General features: G+C 49.4%; 1 protein-coding gene and 2 long non-coding RNA genes across 4 annotated transcripts; 1 reads left to right on the top strand and 2 right to left on the bottom strand.

Moving 5' to 3' along the window:
• Positions 1-448: 448 nt before the first annotated feature.
• On the bottom strand, positions 449-4,858 carry LOC148124742 (uncharacterized). The gene is made up of 2 exons (XR_015745135.1): positions 3,041-4,858; positions 449-596 (listed from the first exon to the last, which is right to left on the bottom strand). It is a non-coding gene; the product is annotated as an uncharacterized LOC148124742 (long non-coding RNA).
• A 1,386-nt stretch (positions 4,859-6,244) lies between these two features.
• On the bottom strand, positions 6,245-21,042 carry SNX33 (sorting nexin 33). 2 transcript variants are annotated; one of them, XM_087941649.1, is made up of 3 exons: positions 19,841-20,924; positions 17,547-19,508; positions 6,245-8,089 (listed from the first exon to the last, which is right to left on the bottom strand). In XM_087941649.1, the coding sequence occupies exons 2-3, from the start codon at positions 18,973-18,975 to the stop codon at positions 7,836-7,838; spliced, it is 1,683 nt and encodes a 560-aa protein (XP_087797775.1). In that variant the 5' UTR covers positions 18,976-19,508; positions 19,841-20,924; the 3' UTR covers positions 6,245-7,835. The 2 variants fall into 2 exon arrangements, with proteins under 2 accessions (XP_087797775.1, XP_026565251.1); XM_026709466.2 differs by having other exon boundaries at positions 17,547-21,042.
• On the top strand, positions 14,722-16,634 carry LOC148124743 (uncharacterized). Its single transcript, XR_015745134.1, has 4 exons — positions 14,722-14,952; positions 15,505-15,615; positions 15,715-16,399; positions 16,518-16,634. It is a non-coding gene; the product is annotated as an uncharacterized LOC148124743 (long non-coding RNA).
• Positions 21,043-21,489: the final 447 nt, after the last annotated feature.

The following is a 21,489-nucleotide window of genomic DNA, read 5'->3' on the forward strand; positions in this document are numbered from 1 at the left end:
TCTCAATTGTAGCAGCTTTCAGCTGGGCGGACTGCAAGCTGAGGTCCACAAAAGGCAAAGTGGACCTCAACTTGACATCCACAGAAGCTCAAAGTTGCCAAGGTTGAGAAACACGGATATGGACAAAGAATAGTCAGGGAAGCTGTGATGAAGCCACCTAACCTGTAGTGTTAGCAGAAGACCAAAAACCAGAGGTGAAGTAGGGTACCTGCAGAGCACCCTGCCCCAACTATTCCAAAGACATGTCAAAATTGGAGATTTTGCTTTTGCTAAACCACATTCAGTTCTCATGACAACAGCTGGTTGCCATAGAGATGGGATGCAAAGCAAAAAAAATGTTGGAAGGAGGTACTCCGGCCTCTGTTTTCTGAGCTTCCTACCGTATCATCCAGCACTGTTGGAGGTCAGAGTACATTTGGTGACACGTATTCTTTTGGTGCTCTGCCTCGAATGCCAACGTGTATTTATTTAGTTTTGTTTCATTTCTCTACTCCTTTGTTGACTCTACTTGGGTCGCTGGTCTTCTTCCAAGTATAGACCATTTCACTGCACATCATCTGGTTCGTGGCATGATCTCTTGGCAGCTGGGCAGTGGCCTGAATTTAGAAAACGAAAGCGACCCAATCAAACTACAACTTGGTTAACAGCCGCTGGAGTTGACCAACCAAACACACTCTAAGTTTAGAGTTGCTTAATCTGGCCAACTTTAAAAGGGGTTGACCTCAATTCCCAGAATTCCCCAGCTGGCATGTTGGGAGTTGAAGGCCACCTATCTTAAAATGTGCTGGCTGGGGAATTCTGGGAGTTGAAGTTCACCCAGCTTAAAGCTTGCTGACTGGGGAATTCTGGGCAAATCTTAAAAGCTGTCAAATTTGAGAAATGCTGCTTTGGTTTTGGGGGGATTTCAGCTCCTCTGATCTTCCATTTACCCGGTGAGGAATGGTGAAAAATTATCCTTGGAGGATTGATCAAGGAGGACCCAAGGTTATTGATCCAGGTAGATAGAAGTTGCGATCACCATGCAGCCCAAAATTTAAGTAGCTAAGTGAGACATTTTGTTAAGTGAGTTTTTGACCCATTTCACAGTTGTTAAGTGCAGTTGTTAAATTAGTCAGATGGTCGTTGAGTGAGTCTTCCCATTGATTTTGCTCGTCAGTAAGTCACAAAAAGGGATCAAGTGACCTCCTGGGGACATTGCAACCGTCATAAGTACAAGTCAGTTGCCAAGCGTCTGAATGCAGATCACATGACCGTGGGAATGCTGCAACAGTCATAAGTATGAAAAATGGTCATAGGTCCCTTTTCTCATTGCCTCTGGAACTTCAGACACTAAGCCAACTGTTGTAAATCAAGGACTACCTATGTGTTTTAGATCGGGGTCTCCAATCTTGGCCACTTCTGGCGGACTTCAACTCCCAGAATTCCCCAGCCAGCTTTGCGGACTTCAACTCCCAGAATTCCCAGTCAGCACACTTTTAAGATAGGTGGGCTTCAACTCCCAACATGCTGGCTGGGGAATTCTGGGAGTTGAAGTCCACCAGGCTTAAAGTGGCCAAGGTTGGAGACCCCCATGGTAGATCATCTCCAATGTATCCTTTAACCATCTTATTTTTTATATCTCCACCCAGCTATCTTTCCTCCGCTGCCCACATTCTGCTAATCAAAGGACAAATTCTGACTGAGTGCCTGCAGCCCCCAGCCCATTCTCCTCCTCCTCCTCCTCCTCCTCCTCCTCCTCCTCTGAAGATTGAACCCTCACCCCCGTTTGACAGCTGCCTCTTAAAGCCCCAGAGTACATGCCAATCGATCTCGGCAGCCTCCATCCGCGTGCAAAGAAAGAGCTTGTTTGTTTGCGGTTTCTGCAGAGAACGTCTTTCTCAGAGGCAGAGCCCACGAGGACGCATGTACTGGCCTGTGGCTGGCTTCCCGCTTGCCTGCATGCCTTACCTCTGAGGTCACCCTCTCTGCGGCAAACCGGGCATGGAAAGGCACGCAGGGTGCAGATTCTTTTGCTTTCGCTGCTCATCGCAAAAAAAAAAAAAAAAACAAGAACCCAAACGGGGCCCAGCCTGCGCAAAAGTTCTGCAGCCTGGCTGTTTGCTCCTCAGAAAAGCCCGGAAGGAAGCCATAGCACTGAAGACTGATATACCGCTTCACAGTGCTTTACAGCCCCCACTAAGCGGTTTACAGAGCCAGCCACTTGCCCCCAACGACAATCTGGGTCTTCACTGTACCCAGATTTTTGGAAGGATGCAAAGCTGAATCAACCTTGCGCTGGTTAGGATCGAACTACCGACAGCGGGGAGAGTCGGCCGGAAATACCGCATTCTAACCATTGCACCATCACGGAAGCAGTGGCGGATGAAGGCTCACTGGTGCCCAAAGCACTGACAAATCTTAGTGCACCCCCTCCCGGGTACCTACTGGATAAACGAAGCCAAGCTTAGGCTGCGTAAAAGTTTTTGCGGTGCCCCCTTTGGGCCTTAGTCTGCTTCAGTGGTGAGATTCAAAAAAATTTCACGACCGGTTCTGTGGGCGTGGCTTGGTGGGCGTGGCAGGGAAAGGCTACTGCAAAATCCCCCTTCCCTCCCCACCCCGCTAACCTGCTTTCCAGCTCCGTTCTCCAGTATAGGGAAACCAAAGAAGACCCAGCCAATCAGCTGGGACTCAATGGGAGGCGGAGAATAGATGGGGTTGGCTGGACCAGTCAGAGGTGGCATTTGCCAGTTCCCTGAACTACTCAAAATTTCCGCTACAGATTCTGCAGAACTGGTCCGAAGCGGCTGAATACCACCTCTGGCCTGCTTAATAGTTAATACACCATTGCACAGAAGGAAGGAAGGAAGAAGGAGGGAGGAAGGGAGGGAGGGAGGGAGGGAGGGAGGAGGAAGGAAGGAAGGAGGGAGGGAGGGAAGGAAGGAAGGAAGGAAGGAAGAGCATTTAGACTTATATATCGCTTCACAGTGCTTTCCAGCCCTCTCTAAGCGGTTTGCAGAGTCGGCCTCTTGCCCCCAACAATCTGGGTCCTCATTGTACCCACCTCGGAAGGATGGAAGGCTGAGTCAACTTTGAGCCAGTCAGACTTGAACTCCAGACTGTGAGCAGAAGTTTGCCCGGCATACTGCATTCTAACTACTGCGCCACCATGGCTCTTATGTAGCCTTGGGCATATTCACCTCTTGTACGTTTGCACAACCGGCTTAACCCCGTTCCACATTTCCAGCTTGGAAGCCATCAACTAAGGAAGCAGGATGGATTTGGCAGAACACACTAAACCACGTTTCTCCAAGTTGACAACCTGAAGATGGGTGGACTTCCAATTCCCGAAATGGCTGGCTGGAGAATTCTGGGAGTTGAAGACCACCCAGCTTCAAGGTGTGAAGGTTGGAGGCCCCTGATTTAGAGCACAGTTTTTGGGTTATGACAATAATTGAGCCCACAATTTGAAGATGGATGAACTTCCAATTCCTGGAATTGCTGGATGGAGAATTCTGGGAGTTGAAGTCCATCCAGCTCCAAGGTGTCAGGGTTGAGAATCCCTACACAGCTATAATGTGTAGCTATGGCTTAGCGCAGGGTTTATAATTAGATCTCAGAGTCTGAATGTTTGTACTTCTTTTTCAGTGTGCGGAGCCAAAGTCTGAAGCCTCACCGGACTTGAAAAGTCTTCTTTAGAGAGCACAAGCGACATGTTTTCGATAAGCAGAGGCAGGAATCTGCTCCTTCCGGTCCAAAGATCATTGAACTTCTTTCTGCAAAGCTGCTGCCAAGGAATTTTTAGACAGAACAACACACTCTAAAATCCTGAGCAAGGAGACTCTTGGGGGTGGGTGGGGGAGGCGAGGGGGGGGTTGACAAGAAACAAGAGCCTCTGGTGCGGGATGACGACCTTTCCTCAATTTGTCTCAGATTGGGGCACAAATTCCCTGATCTTTGCCGGGCGCCGCTGGGAGTTTGTCAAATGCAGGTAGCAGAAAAGCAATTGCATGTAGCTCTAGTTGGGTCATGAAACGTCTGCAAGAAAACAAGCAAGTTCAGAGAGCTCCAAGGACTCTACAGTCCTCCTCCTCCTCCCCTCTCTAAATCCCATTCTTTTATAGCACTGATGATGTTACCTAGCTGGGTCATGAAACGTCTGCCAAGAAAACAACCAAGCTCAGGGGGCACCAAGGACCACCAAGCAGCTCCTGGTATTGAATTGTCAAGGATTCCTCATCGTTCCAGGTTTGGCACATTCATACATCCAATTTAGTTTAGTTTTAGTTTAATTAGTTTAGTTTAGTTTACTTTATTGGCATTGCACCTCTTGCAATGAAATTAAATGCCACCTTCTTCACCTACGAAGAATCTAATCCAGCTGCCTGGAATCTGCCCACCTCAACTTCTGGATTCCTTCATTTGTTTTGCCTTTCTCGGTGGGGATCCTCCTTTCCACCTTGTATACAAATCACTTTAAAAAAAAAAAAAGCCTGCAAATTTTCCTTCTAAAAAGACACTGTGTGCGTACGTGTCCCAGGCCCATAGAGTTTGTTGCATTGGGTGTTGGATCGTTTGCCTTGCCTGTTGTGTTGAACACAGCAATCCATTCTACCAATTGCTCTTACTACCCTTTGGGAGAGAAATAGCTTTTTTAAAAATAAAATAAAAAACCAGACACAATAACTGGTCATCCTTTTGCAAAACCACCAAAAGAGCAGGAATGCAATTTTCACTGTGGTTTTCCACAAGCTAATTTTGCCTGGAAAAGGAGACCGACAAAATCGCTAGGATGTGGACAGCGAAGGGTGAAGGGATGTTGGCTTACTAGGCTGCTCCGGGGAAAATATTTGAGATTTGGAGATGGGAAATGGGGATTCTCCCCCCCTCTCTCTTTTCTGTCCCCCACCCACCTACCCCCAAAGTACAGGTGTGAGTTTGGAAGCTCAGATGGAAGAGCCAAAAAAAAAAACCTCCTCAACCCAACATCCTTGGACTTCAAAAAAACTTGAGACTTGGAATTTGATTTTTGGCTCACGGCTTGCTGGCAACAAGATTATGACACCCGCGGCTGAATATTAATGAGGAGCACTACCCCCAACTGAACACCCACAATGTACCCAGGGTGGGATAGCCCAATTTGGAGACCTTATTCATGCGACGGTTGTAACCAGGTTCTCGAAGCTGCAACAAGCTTGTACACCCCCCTGAGGATTCCATGCAAAATAAGAAACGATCTGGATCTGGGTGTAAAATGGTTTCCTTGCTTGTTTTGGGGCCTCCTCCTATTTCCCAGGGAAGACAGGTTACGGCCTCCGTCTGCCAGGCTCCTGACACAACAATAAGCCCCGTCCGTTGCTCGTCCTGGGGTCACAGGCATGTTTTGGAGTCTGTTTCCCCAACAAGACTAATTGTTTCCTTCTCTGCCCTGGGTGACAATTTGGATTGGCTGGGTTCCTTTCCTCACTTTTGATTATCTGCGAAATCTCCCTGCAGAAAACAAAGCCGGCGGCATCCAGCCAACTGACTGTCCAGAGCTCAGTGACGTTTGCAGGTCCTCCTGCACTCCACCTCCCTGTCCTGGGAAGGAAGTGCCTTCAATAGCTGCGTGTGTCCAGCTCCTTCCCTAGAATTCCCTGCCCCTGCGAGGAATTCAGGTACTCCTCAGTTTACAACCGGTTGCTCAGCAACCATTCAAACTTGCAATGGATTCCCCCAAAGACCTCCAGCTCCAGTGACGTTTGCCGCTTCCCCTGCCCTCCACCTCCCTGTCCTGGGAAGGGAGCGCCCTCAAACGTTGGGTCTGCCCAGTTCCTTCCCTACAATTCTCTGCCCTCTGCAAGGAGCACAGGTACAGCAAGTCCTCAACTTACAGCAGTTTGCTTAGGGACCATTCAAAGTTTCAACGGCACTGAAAAAAAAAGGAGCATTTTTCATGCAACTGTTGTAGCTTCCCCCATGGCCGTTGGATCAAAATCCAACAGCCTGGCCACTGACTCATATTCAGGACAGTTGTAGCGTCCTGGGGCTCATCTGACCTCCTTTGGAGACCCTTCTGACAAGTCAGCGGGGAAGCCAAATTCACGTAACAACCGGGTTACCAACTGGAGAACCGCGGGGATTTGCTTAATAACAGCGGCTAGAAAAGCCACAAAACAGGAACCGAAACTCATGAACAAAATTTCTCACTTAGCAAACGTAAACGTTGGGCCTCCTTTGTGGTCTTAGCTGAGGATTCGCCCCGAAGACAATGAAGACCAAGCTCTCGTTTATCTCCCAGACCCCAGGTTTTATTCGCCAAACATTTCCCACCCGATTCAACCCCCAATTCTTTGGAGATCAAGAGAAGGAAAAGAAGAAGTGGATCACAGCAGGTCAGAGGAGAAACATTGAGTCCCAAGCAGCCATTTCTTGATTTAAGGCCATGTACGACATCCATATCTGAGTCCTATTCACCACAGAGAGGAGAAAACCTTTTTTTAAAACAAAAACAAAAACAGACACCATCCAACTTGGACATCTGAACGTCCGTCTTGCAGATCGCAAATCCAGAACGCACAACTGCTGTTTCTGAGGTCTGCTCTGATTTCAGAGGAGGAAAAAAAAATAGTAACTCTGGATTTACTCGGGCGAGTGCAGAGGTGAGTGGCTATAAAAATGCATGCCTATTCCTTGTATGTCTATATCCAAGTAGTCCTTGACTTACAACAGTCTGGTTAGTGACCGCTCAAAGTTACAACGGCACTGGGGGGAAATGACTTACGACCGGTATTTACTCCAACAACCCTGACAGCATCCCTGTGGTCCAAATTCAGATGTCTGTATTTAGGACAGTTGTGGTGTCCCGGGGGGACCCCTGATCCTCTTTTGCAACCATCTGGTGAACAAAGTCAATGGGAAAACCAGGCTCGCTTAATGACCGTGGGACTAATTTAATTGCAGAGGTTTGTTTAACGACTACGTCAAGAACGAGTTTCATCACTTGGAAACCCGACAGTCATAACATGGGGGGTGGGTAGAATCACTTGACAACCGGACTCACTTAGCAACAGAAATTCTGGGCCCAGCTGTGGTCGTTAAGTCGAGGACTACCAGCAATAGAACGTCAGAAGCGAGCGTGTGCTGCTTGTGCGACTTCCTCAAAAGAGCCGTTTTTGGCGTGCCAACCTTTGCGTCCCTTCCACTTCGCCTCCATTTTTCGCTCTCTGTTCTCTTGCGCTGCAAGATCGTCCTCCCTTGAGAAGAAAAAAAACAACAACCCTGAACTGGGTTCACCCTGAATTTGTTCCTTTTCTGGAGGAGAACGGGAAGTGCTGGTGTTGGAAAGGATCTGGATAAATTAAGTTGTGTGCTTTTTTTTTCTTTTTCTTTTGGTGTGTTTCCAGAAAAAAAATCAAGCCTGAGAGAGAGAGAGGGAAAAAAAGAAAGCTGGCTAGAGCGAAAAGCTACATTTCCTTTGGAAAGCAAATTCTTTTACTTCCTCTGTAAACAAAACAAGGCTATAGGAAGCCAAAAGCTCGGCTCTTCTTGAGGAAAAGAATTCCGCTCGTCAAAATGTCTTTTGTGCAATGATTCTGGGCGGGGTCCTTGCGATTGGAAGAGAATGGGTGGGGACCACCCCATCCCAAGCTTTGGTCACGACAGGGGAGCTACGAGTTTCCCTTTCGGCGCTCAAAGTTTAGCCTCGTGAAGATGGTGGAGAGCACAAGTCAATGGAATGGACCTCCCATGGTCCACCACAAGGAGAAGACCTCCCTTTCCCAGAGGCGGAGAAGGAAACGCAGTCACTGATGCTCATCCCAGCTGAGGGCACGGTTAGCATTCAGGACCATCCTGAGCTCCAATATCTGGCGGGCTTACTAGAGGCTGTCGTACCTCCTCAGCGTCTCTTCCAGCTTCTGGCTGACTCTCTGGTAGAAGACAATCTGCTCCCGGATGTAGGACTGCATCATCTTTTTGAAGTCCAAGATGCGCCTCTCGTGGAAGTGATTCATTTCGGCCTGCAGGGCAAAGCCAACCACTCGGCAACGCTTCCGGATCCCGTCCGCCTCCTCCTGGTCCATTTTCCCTTCGTCGCTCATCCGCTGGCTCTCCTTCACTTTGGCAAACGCACCTGTGGTGGGGGAGAGAAGCAAAAGGACAGTTCACCAAGGTTATAAAAGGCCTCCGAAGATCACACTGACCAACGTTGAGTCGGGCAAGTGAGAGGAAAGACTGTTTGAGCATGAAGAGAACTGGGCTAATCATAATAATGGAGATCGGAGGGATTTTGGAAGTCTTCTAGTCCAACCTCTTCTCACACAGGAGATCCTATACCATTTCAGACAAAACAACTGTCTAATCTCTTCTTCAAGATGGAACGATCACAATGTGATGACCCAAAGGGGCGTGGCACAAAGGCCACACAGTCAAATAAGCAAGAAGAGTCCCTTTATTATCTCCAACTTTGCCCCCAATGTCCAGGTTACCTTCGGCTGGAGAAAAACACTCTCCCAGGAACAGCCTTTAACTGTAGAAAATTCAGCCCAAAACAAGGTACATACAAACTGTAACTTAAAATCCAAACCAACCAACCTGAAGTAATTCATTTGGCAGGGCAGGAGAAAGAATTTCAGACTTGAAAGCACGGCAAAACTCACACAGTTGGGAAGATGCCAGGAACACAGAGAAGCCACAACGATACAAGATAAATTCACATTTGCTCCCAACAGCTTGCTGCACGCTTCCTTTTTTTATACACTGTGTACCCAGCTGCAGCTAATGAAGGGAATCAGAGCCCTTTCCTCCCCCATAAGCCACGCAACTCACGTTGCTCCCTTCTCTGTTTCTCCCTGCGTGCCCTAGATGAAGAGGGCCTGGGTCTTCCTCTGAATTCCCTCACCCTTGTCCTCCCTCTCCCCTGCTCTGTCCAGTCAGGCTGTGCCCTTCCCCAGTTTCTTCCACAGCCAATGGAGCCACACTCCCACTCCCTGTCAACTGTTTGGCTTTCTCCTCCGAGTCAGATTCCGACAGGGGCATGACACACAACTTCTGGAGGCAAATTGGACCGCGGACTGGTTGTTCTAACATCAAGGAAGTCTACAAGTCTACAATGGCCAACAGTTAAATAAAAGTTCTGCAAGCATCCCTTTAAGTTGCCCATTTGAGTCAAAGGCCTTGGATTTCCTGAGCTGATTTCAAAGGCAAGGAGTGAATTTTGGGTAACGAAGTGAGTCGTAGCTCACAGATTTGCTAAATGGAAAATGTGCAATGAAACTTCTGGTTTGTGGTGTCTGGGGAAGACTTGCTTTTAATTCATGAGCTGGAAGAGTATCTGTTTAGACTTCATCACCACCATCATTATCATCCACCTTATTTCATTCGATCATGCCGAGGAATTTGGGGGGGAGGCAGGTAAGATATCCAGCTCCCCCTTTTCTCCACGTCTGCCTATGTCAAAATCATGATTGCCTCAGGAGATTCTCACTCATCCAGGTCGTGGTTGTCCGAAAGGGGCTTTTCCAAAAGACAACTGGACTTCCTTGGGTTTTGTTTTTTTGCACTCTTTCGCTTCTCGTCCAAGGAATTTCTGAGATCCAAAGAAGCATCTTGGATCAGAAGCGAAACATTTCCAAGGAAAAACCACCCAAGCCCAGTTGTCTTTGAAAATCCTCTTCGGGATATTCGTGATTGCCTTTTTTTTTGATAAAAGCTGACCGTCTCTGGTGAGTCAACCCACGTTTGCCGTTTGAGTCCCTGGGTGAACCCATCCATGGTGTCACATACAACATGCCAGCTACATCTCGACCCAGCCAATCGTGGTTTGTTCCCTGAACTACAGCTTCTCCTGAGCTGCAACTCTTGTCTTGCTGACGTTCTTGCAAACGACGGGGCCTTCGTTGCTACCTTCCCCTTACACGCCACAGGGCCTGCAAACATTTGCCCTCCCCCTGTGATTCAGACTTTGGGGAGAAAAGAATCCCTCAGCCAGAGCCAACTTCACCTTGAATCCACAGGTGTGGCTTTGGCGTTTGTGTATGAATCACCGGGGAGATAAACCACACCAGCCTGGCAACCTTGTCCCCAGTTCCCCTTATGGAATGCACTGCTCGGGGGACAGAGAGCAAATCCTCTCACACCTGTCCAAATTTCAAATCCTTCTGCTGTCAGTTCATAGATTTTTAGAGTCTCGGGGAGCATCTGCTGCACGCACAAGCATTTTCAATAGTTTTTGAATGCCTGGGTAAGGCCACACTTAGAAGACTGCACCCAGTCTTGGTTGCCACGATGTAAAAAGGATGTGGAGACTCTACAAAGGGTGCAGAGGAGAGCAACGAAAAGGATTAGAGAGCTGGAGGCTAAAACATATAAAGAACAGTTGCTGGAATTGGGTATTTCTAATCTGATGAAAAGAAGGCCTAGGGGTGAGTTGGTAGCAGGCTTCTGATATCTCAAGGGCTGCCACAAAGAAAAGGGAGCCCTTTAATTCTCCAAAGCAGAGGTCACCAACCTTTTGGGCCTCAGGGACCACCAAACTCATAATTTTAAATCCCATGGATGAGAGACCCCGGGAAAATCCCCCCAAAAGCATGCAGGACAATTCCCCACCCCATTTTCCTACCAATTAATCCTTCTTTATTTGGGATCGCAGGATGCCATCTCCAGCTCTGTTCTCAGGGAGAGAGAGAAAGAGAAAGAGAGAGAGAGAGAGAGAGAGAGAGAGAGAGAGAGAGAGAGAGACTTTTGGCTTCATGCAAGGAAAGCAGCAGAAGCAGCAGAAGTCTTTCTTTCTCTTTGTGTTACTGCGCAGCCTGGATTAATTGCTTTGGGGGGTGACATTTCTCTGTGGACCACCAACATTTTCTCGCAGACCACCAGTGGTCCCCGGCCCACTGGTTGGCAACCACTGCTCCAAAGCACCCAAGGATAGGACAAGAAGCAACAGGTGGAAACTAATCAAAGACAGAAGCAACCTAGAACTGAGGAGAAATTTCCTCACAGTCAGAACAATTAACCAGTGGAACGACTGGCCTTCAGAGGTTGTGGGTTCTTCATCACTAGAGGCTTTTAAGAAGAGACTGGACAACAATTTGTCTGAAATGGTCTAGGGTTCCCTGCCTAGGTAGTGGTTGGACTAGAAGACCTTCAAGATCCCTTCCAGCTCTGTTATTCTATTCTGTTCTGTTCTGTTCTATTCTATTTTTCCTTCTTTTTTTCTTTTGCAGATAGTATTAAAACACAGGTAGTCCTTGACTTAACCACAGTTTGTTCAGTGACCAAAGTTACAACGGCACTGAAAAAAGGGGCTTATTACCATTTTGCACACTTATGATTGTTAGCATCCCCACGGTCAGATGATCCAAATTCAGGCGCTTGGCTAATTTTTCGACTTTCGACCACAATGGGGAGCAGAAAATTCATTCGTGCTAGCTGGGGAATTCTGGGAGTTGAAGTCCACAGCCTTTGAAAGTTCCCACCGTTGAGAAGCACGGGTCCAACAGAACGCGGCCATCCAAATGCTCAGCGTGAGTGCGGTGTGGATGCTGTGAAGGAAGTGTGACTTGGGCACAGACATGAATGGTGCCTCTGTTAATATTAGTTTTCCGCTGATGTCAGGAACTTGAGTTAATGAGATAAGACACTTGTGTGGCATGGCACAGAAAAATGTGCAACTCTGCTCAGTGGCCCTTTGTATGTTTTGAACTGGGCAGCCTTTTAAATATTAAACCTGGCCACTGTTGTGGTTAGCCGGCAGCAGGTGTGGATGGCTGAGGAGAGCGAGGGTTCATATGAGGGGCCAGGACCATTAGAGAGTGGACTGCTGCCTTCAGAGATTGTGGGGGCTGGCAGCAGCAGTGAGGAGGTTCCTGAGGAGCCTGTGCCAAGTGCACGTGCACGCAAGGTTGCTCGCAGGAAAGAGCAGTTGCAACAGCATGGGCAACTCAGGAGTAAGGCTGCAAGGTCACGGCCCCTCCTTCAAGCAGATAAAAGCCAGGTGTGAAATGAATGTTCTTTGCAGAAGGCAAAGACGTTTTGAAACTCCACCTCGTGGACATTCCAGTATCCTGAGTTCATATTAGAAGATTTTTGTATTGCAAATTATTTCTTGTCTGTTACCTTTTGGGCCTCTCACACAGTTTGGTAAGGCTTGTGCTTATCACACCTAACTATTTTGCAGAAACATTAAAAGGTTTCTGTTCCTTTGGGATTTTGTTTCGATTTGTTGGAAAAGGGCGTGGGTCAGAGCAGCCACACAGCTAAGGTCAGGGCTGATGGATGCCTAGTACAGACATTAAACGAGGCACGCAGTGTAGTTAAGTGTGTTGCAAAAACCTTGGGCCCGATCTACCAAGTTGTAGGTCCCAATCCAACCCCCCAAAATCTAATGAGTGTAAGGGAAAAAGAAGCAAATTGTTCTCCACCTAGTAGAAAAATAAAGAGGAGGCGTTTTCAACTGAATTACCCGCTGATCTGCATAACTATTGCAGACGCCTAGATGCGGAAGGAGCCTGAGTTATTCCTATCGTTGCAGTGGAAATGTAATCCAGGTTTATTACAGTCCTATACAAAGGGAAGAAGCACAGCCTTTTAACACCTTTTAAAAAAACAACTCCTGAGTAATTCTGCAGAGATTAGTCTGGGATGTAGTGTTGGAAGAATCATCTTTCTGGGTTCAGTTCCAAGTAGAGGAAAAGACACTGGAAACATGGAGGCTGTTTGGAAACATGGTTTAATGCTGGACAGAACCACGTGCCTTGGAAGCTCCAAAGAAGGAAGGGCTGAGATGCTAAAAGTGCCTGGGTTTTATATGCTCTGTTGGGATTTCAATTTGACCTTGTATTCTGATCGGTTGTCAGACTCCCATGGGGCCAGGCAGGGGCAACTCTGTAGGCTGTCCTGAGCTCCAGGCTTGGAAAGGGCTTTGGGCAATTCCTATAGCTCCACCTGAAGATCTTTGTTATGTAAAATAGGCTGGCCTAGGCCAGAGTAATGGCCCATTAGCAAAGGTGAGGGCTGAGGGCTGAGGGCTGAGTTTCTACTCTTTTTAGGGGAAATATTCTGCCTTTTTTAACATTTCCTAGGATATTTGGGTTTTAACTTCCAACAGTGGAAAAGATGTTAGGTCTTGTCTCTCATACACCTGAATTGTCAATACACACTTCATAAAACCTCCGTTTAACGGAATCCTACCGAATGGGCATTAGAAGCAGGGGGGGGGGGCATGCTGGCTGGGGAATTCTGGGAGTTGAAGTCCACCGGTCTTCCAAGTTAGTAAAATTGAGAAACTCTGTCCTACCAAACAGGTACAGTAGTCCTCATCTTATGGCCAAAACTGGGAGCAGGATTTCCACTGCTAAGCAAGGCCCAATTTTAGGACCCTTTCACCACGGCTGAGTTAAACCACTGCAGTTCTTAAGTGAACCGTGTAGTCCTTAAGTGAATTGGCACTTCCCATTGACTTTTAAGAGGTCAGCAGGGTAGGTCACCAAGGGTGGTCATGTGACCTAGAGAGGCCGCAACCATCAGAGATACATGCTTGGTTGCCAATCAGATTCTGACGTGGGCATAGGGATGGTCGGAAGTGCGAGGACCATCATTTGTTTCGGTGCCATTCCAACTTTGAACAGAGACTAAATCAATACATTGAGAGCTATCTGTGTTCTGCAGTTGTGACGATATACTGTGGCCTGTTTGCAAAGCCCTGTATTTCTCGAAGCGTTGTTCCAAGCCAGAGGTCTCCAAACTTGGCAACTTTAAGATTTGTGGACTTCAACTCCCAGAATTCCTCAGCCAGCTAAGCCCAACTCAAAACGTTTTGATGGGATGAATATGGACAGCCTTTTCATATACATCTATCTAAATGAAGGATGATCCCTCGCGTGTATACACCAGGGCTCTCCAAACTTGGCCACTTTAAGACTTGTGGACTTCAACTCCCAGAATTCCTCAGCCAGCCAAGCCTTGCCAAGATTGGACAACCTTGTCCTAAATATTGAGATGAATTGCCCTGTATTGCAGCTGAGATCCTTAACCATCAGCCTTTAATAAACCATAAACTGCCTGAGGAATTCTGGGAGTTGAAGTCCGCAAGTCTTAAAGTGGCCAAGTTTGGGGACCTCTGTTCCAAGCCTTCTTTATCCTGAAAAAAAGCAACTTGCAAAAGAATAAAATAAAATAAAAAACTGGCAAGAATTGCTCTCTGTGGCTCTCCAACAATCCAAGATTTTTTTCCACTGGAAAGGAACTCACTCCATTCCTGCAACCTGCAAGGGTTTGGGGTTTTTTTGCAGCCAAGATCGTCCTTCCGCTTCCCTCCGAGGTCCAAGTGCAAACGTAAGAAGGTGGAAGCCACCCTATCAAAGCCGATCAGAGTACCTCCCTACCTGTCTGTCCCGAGATGTATTAAGAGCATGGCTCTATCTTTAGAGTCAGCTTTAATCTCCGGCGCTTGTTCCTCTAACCTCCGGCTAAAGCCAGTGTTTGCCTTCAGCCGGTTCGACCTGCTCCGACAAGCTCTCCCACGCTTCCTGGTTGGAGAACTTCCGTCCAGGAGGCTTTCCGACCTGCTAAAACGTCCATGGACAAAAGCTAACCTTGTCGGAATCCATCCACGCAGGCGCCCAGCCTCAAAACTTGTGGGTTTAAAAAAAAAAAGGACACGCCAGCTTTTTCTGCACTGCCCTTCTGAGGTTCCTTCAGGCCTTCAGGTTGGTGGGACTGGGGCACTGCCTTCTGTCCTTCTGCAGTTGCACTACAGAGGTCAGATATCCCCAGGGAGGTGGCTCAGGGATGTCTGGGGAGCTTCTCTTCTGCTCTCTCTGCAGGGAACCCCGGATGACTTTCCTCCGTCCTCTCCAGAAGAGGCTCCGTGGCAGAGACGTGGCTTCCTTTGAAGGCGGCTTGGCCTGAGCTCTCCTCACTTCTGCGCCTCCAGAGGAATTCTGTCTTGCCTTAGGGCTGAGTGGAGGAACTGTATATATGTGCATGGGTGTTTGTGTGAGTCTATTGTCTGTCTGTCTGTCTGTCTGTCTGTCTGTCTGTCTGTCTGTCTATCTATCTATCTATCTATCTATCTATCTATCTATCTATCTCTATCACTTTCTATCTACCTATCTACTATCTATCATCTATGTATCTATCTGTATCATCTATTTATTTATCTATCTATCTCTATATTTATCGCTATCTACCTATGTACTATCTATCATCCATCATCTATTTATCTATCTGTCATTTATCTGTCTGTCTATCTATCTATCTATCTCTATCGTTATCTACCTATCACTATCTATCACCCATCATCTATCTATCTATCTATCTATCTATCTATCTATCTATCTATCTATCTATCATCTATCTATCTACCACTACCTACCTATCTATCTTTCTCTATATCTATCGCTATCTATCACGATATATCATCCATCATCTATTTGTCTATCTCTATATCTCTATCATCTACCTACCTATGTATCTCTCTAATCTACTCTATCATCTCTCTAATCTCCCTCTTTCTTCATGTAATCAGTATTTGTGACTTCCCAACAGTTTCCGACAAGCAGAGTGAATGGGGGGATATCGAAAAGCCATGTGACTCACTTAACAACAGCAGGCGTTCACTGAGCAACAGCCAAGGAAATCCCTGTCTCAGCTGTCGTTGTAAGTCAAGGGCTTTCTCTCCTCCTATCTCCTCCTATTCAGCTGCTCACTGCTTACTCACAGGCCCCTCCCCCTTACTTGTCCCTACTTGTCTTCCAGAGTGGCTTCCCGGACACCTGGGATCCCTTTCCAGCGCTCCTCCTCCTCCTCCTGCTGTGGGAACCAATGGCTTCTCTTTCCCACAGGTAGACACACCAGCGCACCAATTGCCTTCCGAGCCCTCGGAACGCCTGCCAACCTTCTGTGCCCTCCCAACAGGTGAGGCAAGACCAGCGATGCCCCCAGTTATCCAAAGACAAGGTGGCTGCGTGCCATCACAGCCTTGAGAGGCCCCCCTCCCTGCCAATGTCCTCTCTCCTGGTTTACCTGGATCGGGTTACCTTTCCAGCAGGCCCCACTTCCTGTTCATTTTAAAAGGAAAACAGGTGGAGCACACCTGGGAGGTATTGCAGAGCAATGGCGTGATCCCTGGGGCAACTGGTTTGTGAGATCAGCCTCTCCTTTGCCTTCCCCTCTCTTCCAACCAGAAAGAGCCAACGTTTCATTTCTTAGAAATATTTGAATGACGGATTTATTCAAGCCATCTTGTTTCCGGCTAGGCGTCTCTTTATCTCTGTCTTCTCTTTTCTGAATCGGTGATGGATTGAGGACATTGGCCTCTCGCTGAAGTAGGAATTAGATCAACCCAGTGGTTCCCCAATTTTATTTGGGGGTGGGCTTGTGTTAAGCCAAATGAATGAATCAGGTAATTGTTGAATTTCTGGGCTCTGTAAAATCCCAGGGGGTTGGACTAGAACAGGGGTCTCCAACCTTGGCAACTTTAAGACTAGTGGACTTCAATTCCCAGAATTCCTCAGCCAGCTTTTCAGGAATTGAAATCCACTAGTCTTAAAGTTGCCAAGGTTGGAGACCCCCGGACTAGATGATCTCTGAGTCTCCTTCCAACTCTATTATTCTGACTTCAACTCCCATAATTCCCCACAGGCTACTTTACTTTATTGTCACTGCACCTCATCCAACAAAATTAAATACCATTTTCAGTGTACATTATGATTATGAAAATACACACAAACGCACATCCTTCACACTCCACATACTGAACGGAAAACCCCGATATTGCATTCATATTGCACTATGCAGTAGAATTCAGTAGAGTTACTGCCCTGGGATAGAAGCTGTATTGCAGCCTATTTGTCCTTGTTTTTATTATTATCCTGTACCGTCTGCCGGATGGTAATAGTTTTTTTTAAAAAAGGGGGGGTTCCCAGGATGAGATGGATCTTTGAGGATGTTTTGAACTTTCTTAAGGCAAGCAGGAGGTATAAAGCTCTTCCAAAGAGGGGAAGAGGGCAACCCACGATCCTCTGGGCAATGACATTAACCCTCTGGAGTGCTTTCCTATCTGCCCCTGTGCAACTGGCAAACCATACAGAGGTGCAGTAAGTTACAAATACTCTCTATGGTGCAGCGGGAGAAAGTCACCAGCCATTTTCCATTCGGTTGTTGTCTTCTGAGAAGTCTCAGGTAGCAGAATCTCTGCCGGCCTCTTCCAACTCTATTATTCTGACTTCAAATCCCAGAATTCCCCAGAGGCTGCTCTCCTCGTTCCTACATGGTGCATTTGCACTTGCAAAAGCCAGACTCTCTGCCCTCTGCCATTTGCATCCCTTTTACTCCCTGCCTTCTCCTGGGGGGCTGAAACGTTTGCTCTGGCTTTTGGAAAGCCTCACGGGGACTTTCCACGGGATGAAAGGTGAAGAGGCTGCAGGATGAGCCTGACAATCCTGGCTCCCGCCTGCCTCCAAACCAGGAAAGCAGCTGTCCAATCTCTCGGCCCCGCTAACCCACCCCAGAGACACCCCACGCAAGGCGGGTCCTGCCACCTTGTTATCTCAGTCCTTCAGGGGACGACGACAAAAGAGAGGACTTACCTTTCTGAAGGTGGATGATGTCTGGGAAGTTGGAGAGGAGTCCCTGGTACAAGGAAAGGGTGTCCAACATAAGGAACAGGTCGTTCTTGGGTTGCTCTGCGAACATCTCTCCCACTACCTCGTAGGTCTTGCCCGTATGGGAGATGGCGTTGTTGAGGGCATCGAAGCTGTAAGGCGGGTCCATCTGGAAGGCTTGGCTGACGGCCTGGAAAGCGTTGCCCAATTTTTGGAACTCCTTGCGGAAGCCCCCAACGTGCTTCCTGGCCAACTCAGAAGCTACGCTGGTCAACTGCAGGACACTGTCGTCCATCTTCTTGCTGAAGGCCTTGAAGGTGTCCACTCGGTCCTCCACATCCTGCAGGTCTTGGTGCTCGGTTGGGATCTGGAGGGTCAGGAGGAAACTAGCCCCCACCATCTCGTCCTTCTCTGCCCGGCGTTTCCCCATCTTCCACTGCTTGTTGTCCCCGCAGTTGAGGAAGTGTTGGAAGCCTTCGTACTGGGAGAGCGCCGGGTGGCTGGTCATGTGGTCCATCCACAAGATCAGCCTCCGCTTGCGCTTCTCGATGAAGTCCTCCCCGAAGCGCCCCGTGGCTTGCTTCTCCGGCAGGTGGGGCACCGAGATGACGGTGAACTTGTGCAGCAGGCGGTTGTACAGCCAGTCGAAGTGTTTGTAGCGCCGGTAGACCGGCGAGTTGCTATGGCTGGGCGTCAACCGGTAGGAGATGTAGCTTTTGATGCCCTTGAACTTGGTCTGTTTGGTGGGCTCTTCCACGGAGCAGAGGAAAGGGTGCGGGTTGGACCGCCACTGTGGGCCTTTCGCGCCCATGTCTATGTAGTAGGCCTCGGCGATCTTGCCCATCATGGGTACATCCCCCAAAACAAAGGCCTCCACTCCAGAGCGGACAAAGCTGGAGAAACGATTGAGGTTCCGGCTGACCATACTTCCTCTCTTGGAAGACCCGATGCTGTCCTGCCTTTCCAAAGACGGCTTGGCCCGACCCCCGACGTTGTTGGGGTGAGTGTAGGGCCTGGGGCAGGACAGGCTCGGCGAGGGGTGCCCGTTGGTTCCCGCCTCGCTCCTGGGCTCCTCCACCACCGTGCTTTCGTCGTCCCAATCGTCCCAGTCATCCTCGTCGTCTTCAAAGCTGCCCTGGTGGGCAATGCCGGGGGCGGACGAGGAGACGTAGAAGGAGGACCCATTCCCAGGAGACCCAGCGGGGCTGTTGGTGTACGTGGAGGAGGACCTGGAGCGAAGGATCTCCACGTAAGAGGCGGGGAACAGGCCCGTCTCTCCTCGGGAGTTGGTGCCTTGCAGCCATCCATCCAGCGACTTCTCACTGAAAAGTACCAACTCTTCGTTCTCGTAGATGTTGATTTCTTCCTTGTTCTCACTCTGGAAATCGTAAAGCGCTCGAGCTCGGATGGCCATGGGGGTGTCCGGTGAGGCGGCCAGGTCTCTGCCCCACCCCACCCCCGACCCCCTCCGGGTGCTGTTGAAAAGGGGGCCGTCCCCAGGAAGCTAGCAAGGCCTGCAAAGCAGACTCAAACGAAGAGCAGAAGAAGACTACGTCCAAAGAAAAAACACCACCTGGTGCTTCCAGAGAAGGAGGTTTAAGACGGGCAGTTGCTACCCCAATCAGCGGAGGGAGGTTAAGAATGGGGCAAAGCAAACAGCATTCTCCTCGGGGTCAAAAACCTCAGGCCAGGACTGGGAAAACCAGAAAAGGCTCATGACTGTAGCCGTATCAAAGCGGCCCATGGGTTATCCCTCCATCTCTCGGGTCTCTTTTGGAAGACTTGAAACTACAGGTCCGAATTAAGCATCTTGATCTGAAGATGTTTGGTCTGCACCTTCTAAATCTGGTTGCTCTACAATTAAGAAAACCTGTGGGTCTTTTTTTGGTTTTGTTTTTAACAATAAAGAGAAATTCAGGATTTCTCAAGCTTTCAACCCAAGTCTCTCTGGAAGAGGAAAAAAAAACCAGGAAGAAAAGGCTCCAGTTGTTACAAACCAGAAATGTTTTGCAAGGCTGAATAATAATCCCAGTTGGACTGGATTGGAAACCCACCAGACTCCCAAAAGGGTGGAGGAAAAACAAGCTACAAATCACTCCTCTCAGTGCAGAGGTCACACCTCAGTCCACACACACAACAAAGTCCACGTGAATCTGTTGTTGTCTCTCCACCACGACCCTTTTGTTTTGTTTTTTTGTCCATGCCACACACAAAAAAAAAAGGAAGAGAGGAAGTGGGGGGAGAAGGAAAAACAGCCCCCCTAAATTGAAAGTTTTTACCTCTTTGCAGGATCTGAAACTTTGGGGCGAGGAAGGAGGCACCCCAAAGCAAGCAGAGCGTGTCACCCACCAAGGAGTCCTTCTCCTCCTGCCAACCCACCGGAGAGCTTTCTGCAAAGCGATTCAGATCTACCAGCCAAGCGTAAAATCCCTCGGGGCGCTTGGAAGAGGTCTCTTTTGTTGTTCGCTCTGGCTCTCCCTAGTCGATTTCCAGCGGCTCAGAAACCAGGGCAGCATTCAAAACAGATCGCCATCAGGGTAGATTTAGGAGAGAGAGAGAGAGAAAAGTCAGGAAGAAAAAGGAAGGAACGCGGGTCGTTGCCCTGGGAGCCTGGATTTCCGTGCGCTCGCTTGACTTGGCAGCAAAGCTCCGGGAAAGCCGATTGCGCGAGGAAGAGGAGGAGGAGGAGGAGGAGGGTGGAAGGCCAGGAGAGGAAGAAAGGACATCCATCCACCGCAGAGCTTGGAGAAGTCGGGAAGAAAGTTTGCAGGACTGGCGGGGAGACAAAGGGGACGGAGGGTGGCGGCAGCGGAGTCCCCTTTTTGGAGAGGCGCGCGGGGCCGACGGGTGGCCGGGCAGGCAGTCCAACCGGTTCCACCGCAGGCGCTTCCGGGAGGGACGAGCGACAGCCCCGGGGACAAGGGACAGGGCGCTGGCAGAAACCCTCTTCTGGTGGCGCCGGCCGGCCGAGGCACCTAACACGATCCGGGTCCCCTCGAGCGCAGCCAAACGGGACGCACGGCTGCGCTGCTCCGATGCAAGCAAGCAAACAAGCGCCGCCGTCACCTCGCTGGGGCGGCGCAATGCCCGTCCGCCTCTCCGCGGGGCTGGCAAGGGGGTCCTCCGTGCGCCAGCAGCAGCAGCAGCAGCCGGGTCTCTCGGGGGGCGGGGAGGGGGGCGCAAATGGGTACCCCTCCTCCTCCTCCACCTTCTCCTTCTTCCGTAGGGTAGCGAGACCACAAGGTTCGGCTGCCTCCGCGCTCCTGGGCGCAGCTCAGCCGCCGGACTGTTCCATGACGCACGGGCGCAGCTGCTGCAGCTGCGAACTTTTGCCAAAGGCGCCGGGCGCAAGGCGACCCGCGGACGCAGCAGGCGGGCGGGCCAACCTACGGCCGCCCTCTATTGGCAGCCGCGGAGGGCGCCGCCTTGACGCTCCGGCTCGGCCCTGGCACGGCCAGCCGGCCCCCTTAAGCCTGAGCCGCCGGGAACCGGGGAGGCCACCGGCGCTTCCAGTCCTCCTTGTTTTTCCCCCCTCCTCTCTTTCTCTCTCCGCGCAGAAAGCTGGACCGGACTGTTTGGATTGCGCGCGCGGAGGGTGGAGGGTGGGGGAAGCAATAGGAAAGTTGCAAAGCCGAGGGTTGCGGTTGAATTGCAATTATTTGAAATATTGTGGAGTACTCAGGGCTCTCTGAGCTTAGTTTGCTTGCGCACCTTTCATCGCCCAACTAGTTCAGGGTGTATCGAGCCCCCCCAATCATCCACTTCCTCGTTTCTCCTTCATTCTGCAAACTCCACTCCCTCCTAGCATTGATGATGTTCTCTAGTTGGGTCATGAAACGTCTGCAAGCAAACATCCAAGCTCAGAGGACACCACAGTTGTTGTTCTTCTTCTTCTTCTCCTCCTCCTCCTCCTCCTCCTCCTCCTCCT

This window comes from Pseudonaja textilis, chromosome 13 (genome assembly GCF_049901715.1).
Source record: "Pseudonaja textilis isolate UNSWEBS1 chromosome 13, rPseTex1.2, whole genome shotgun sequence".
In the NCBI taxonomy this organism is placed as follows: Eukaryota; Metazoa; Chordata; class Lepidosauria; order Squamata; family Elapidae; genus Pseudonaja; species Pseudonaja textilis.

What these genes read in the sequence shown, in the direction of transcription:
- SNX33 (XM_026709466.2), bottom strand. Translation starts at nt 18,975, where the DNA reads ATGGCCATCCGAGCTCGAGCGCTTTACGATTTCCAGAGTGAGAACAAG. An exon ending in CATCATCCACCTTCAGAAAG is followed by an intron (nt 8,090 to 17,546) that starts GTAAGTCCTCTC and finishes CCCCCACCACAG; the next exon opens with GTGCGTTTGCCAAAGTGAAG.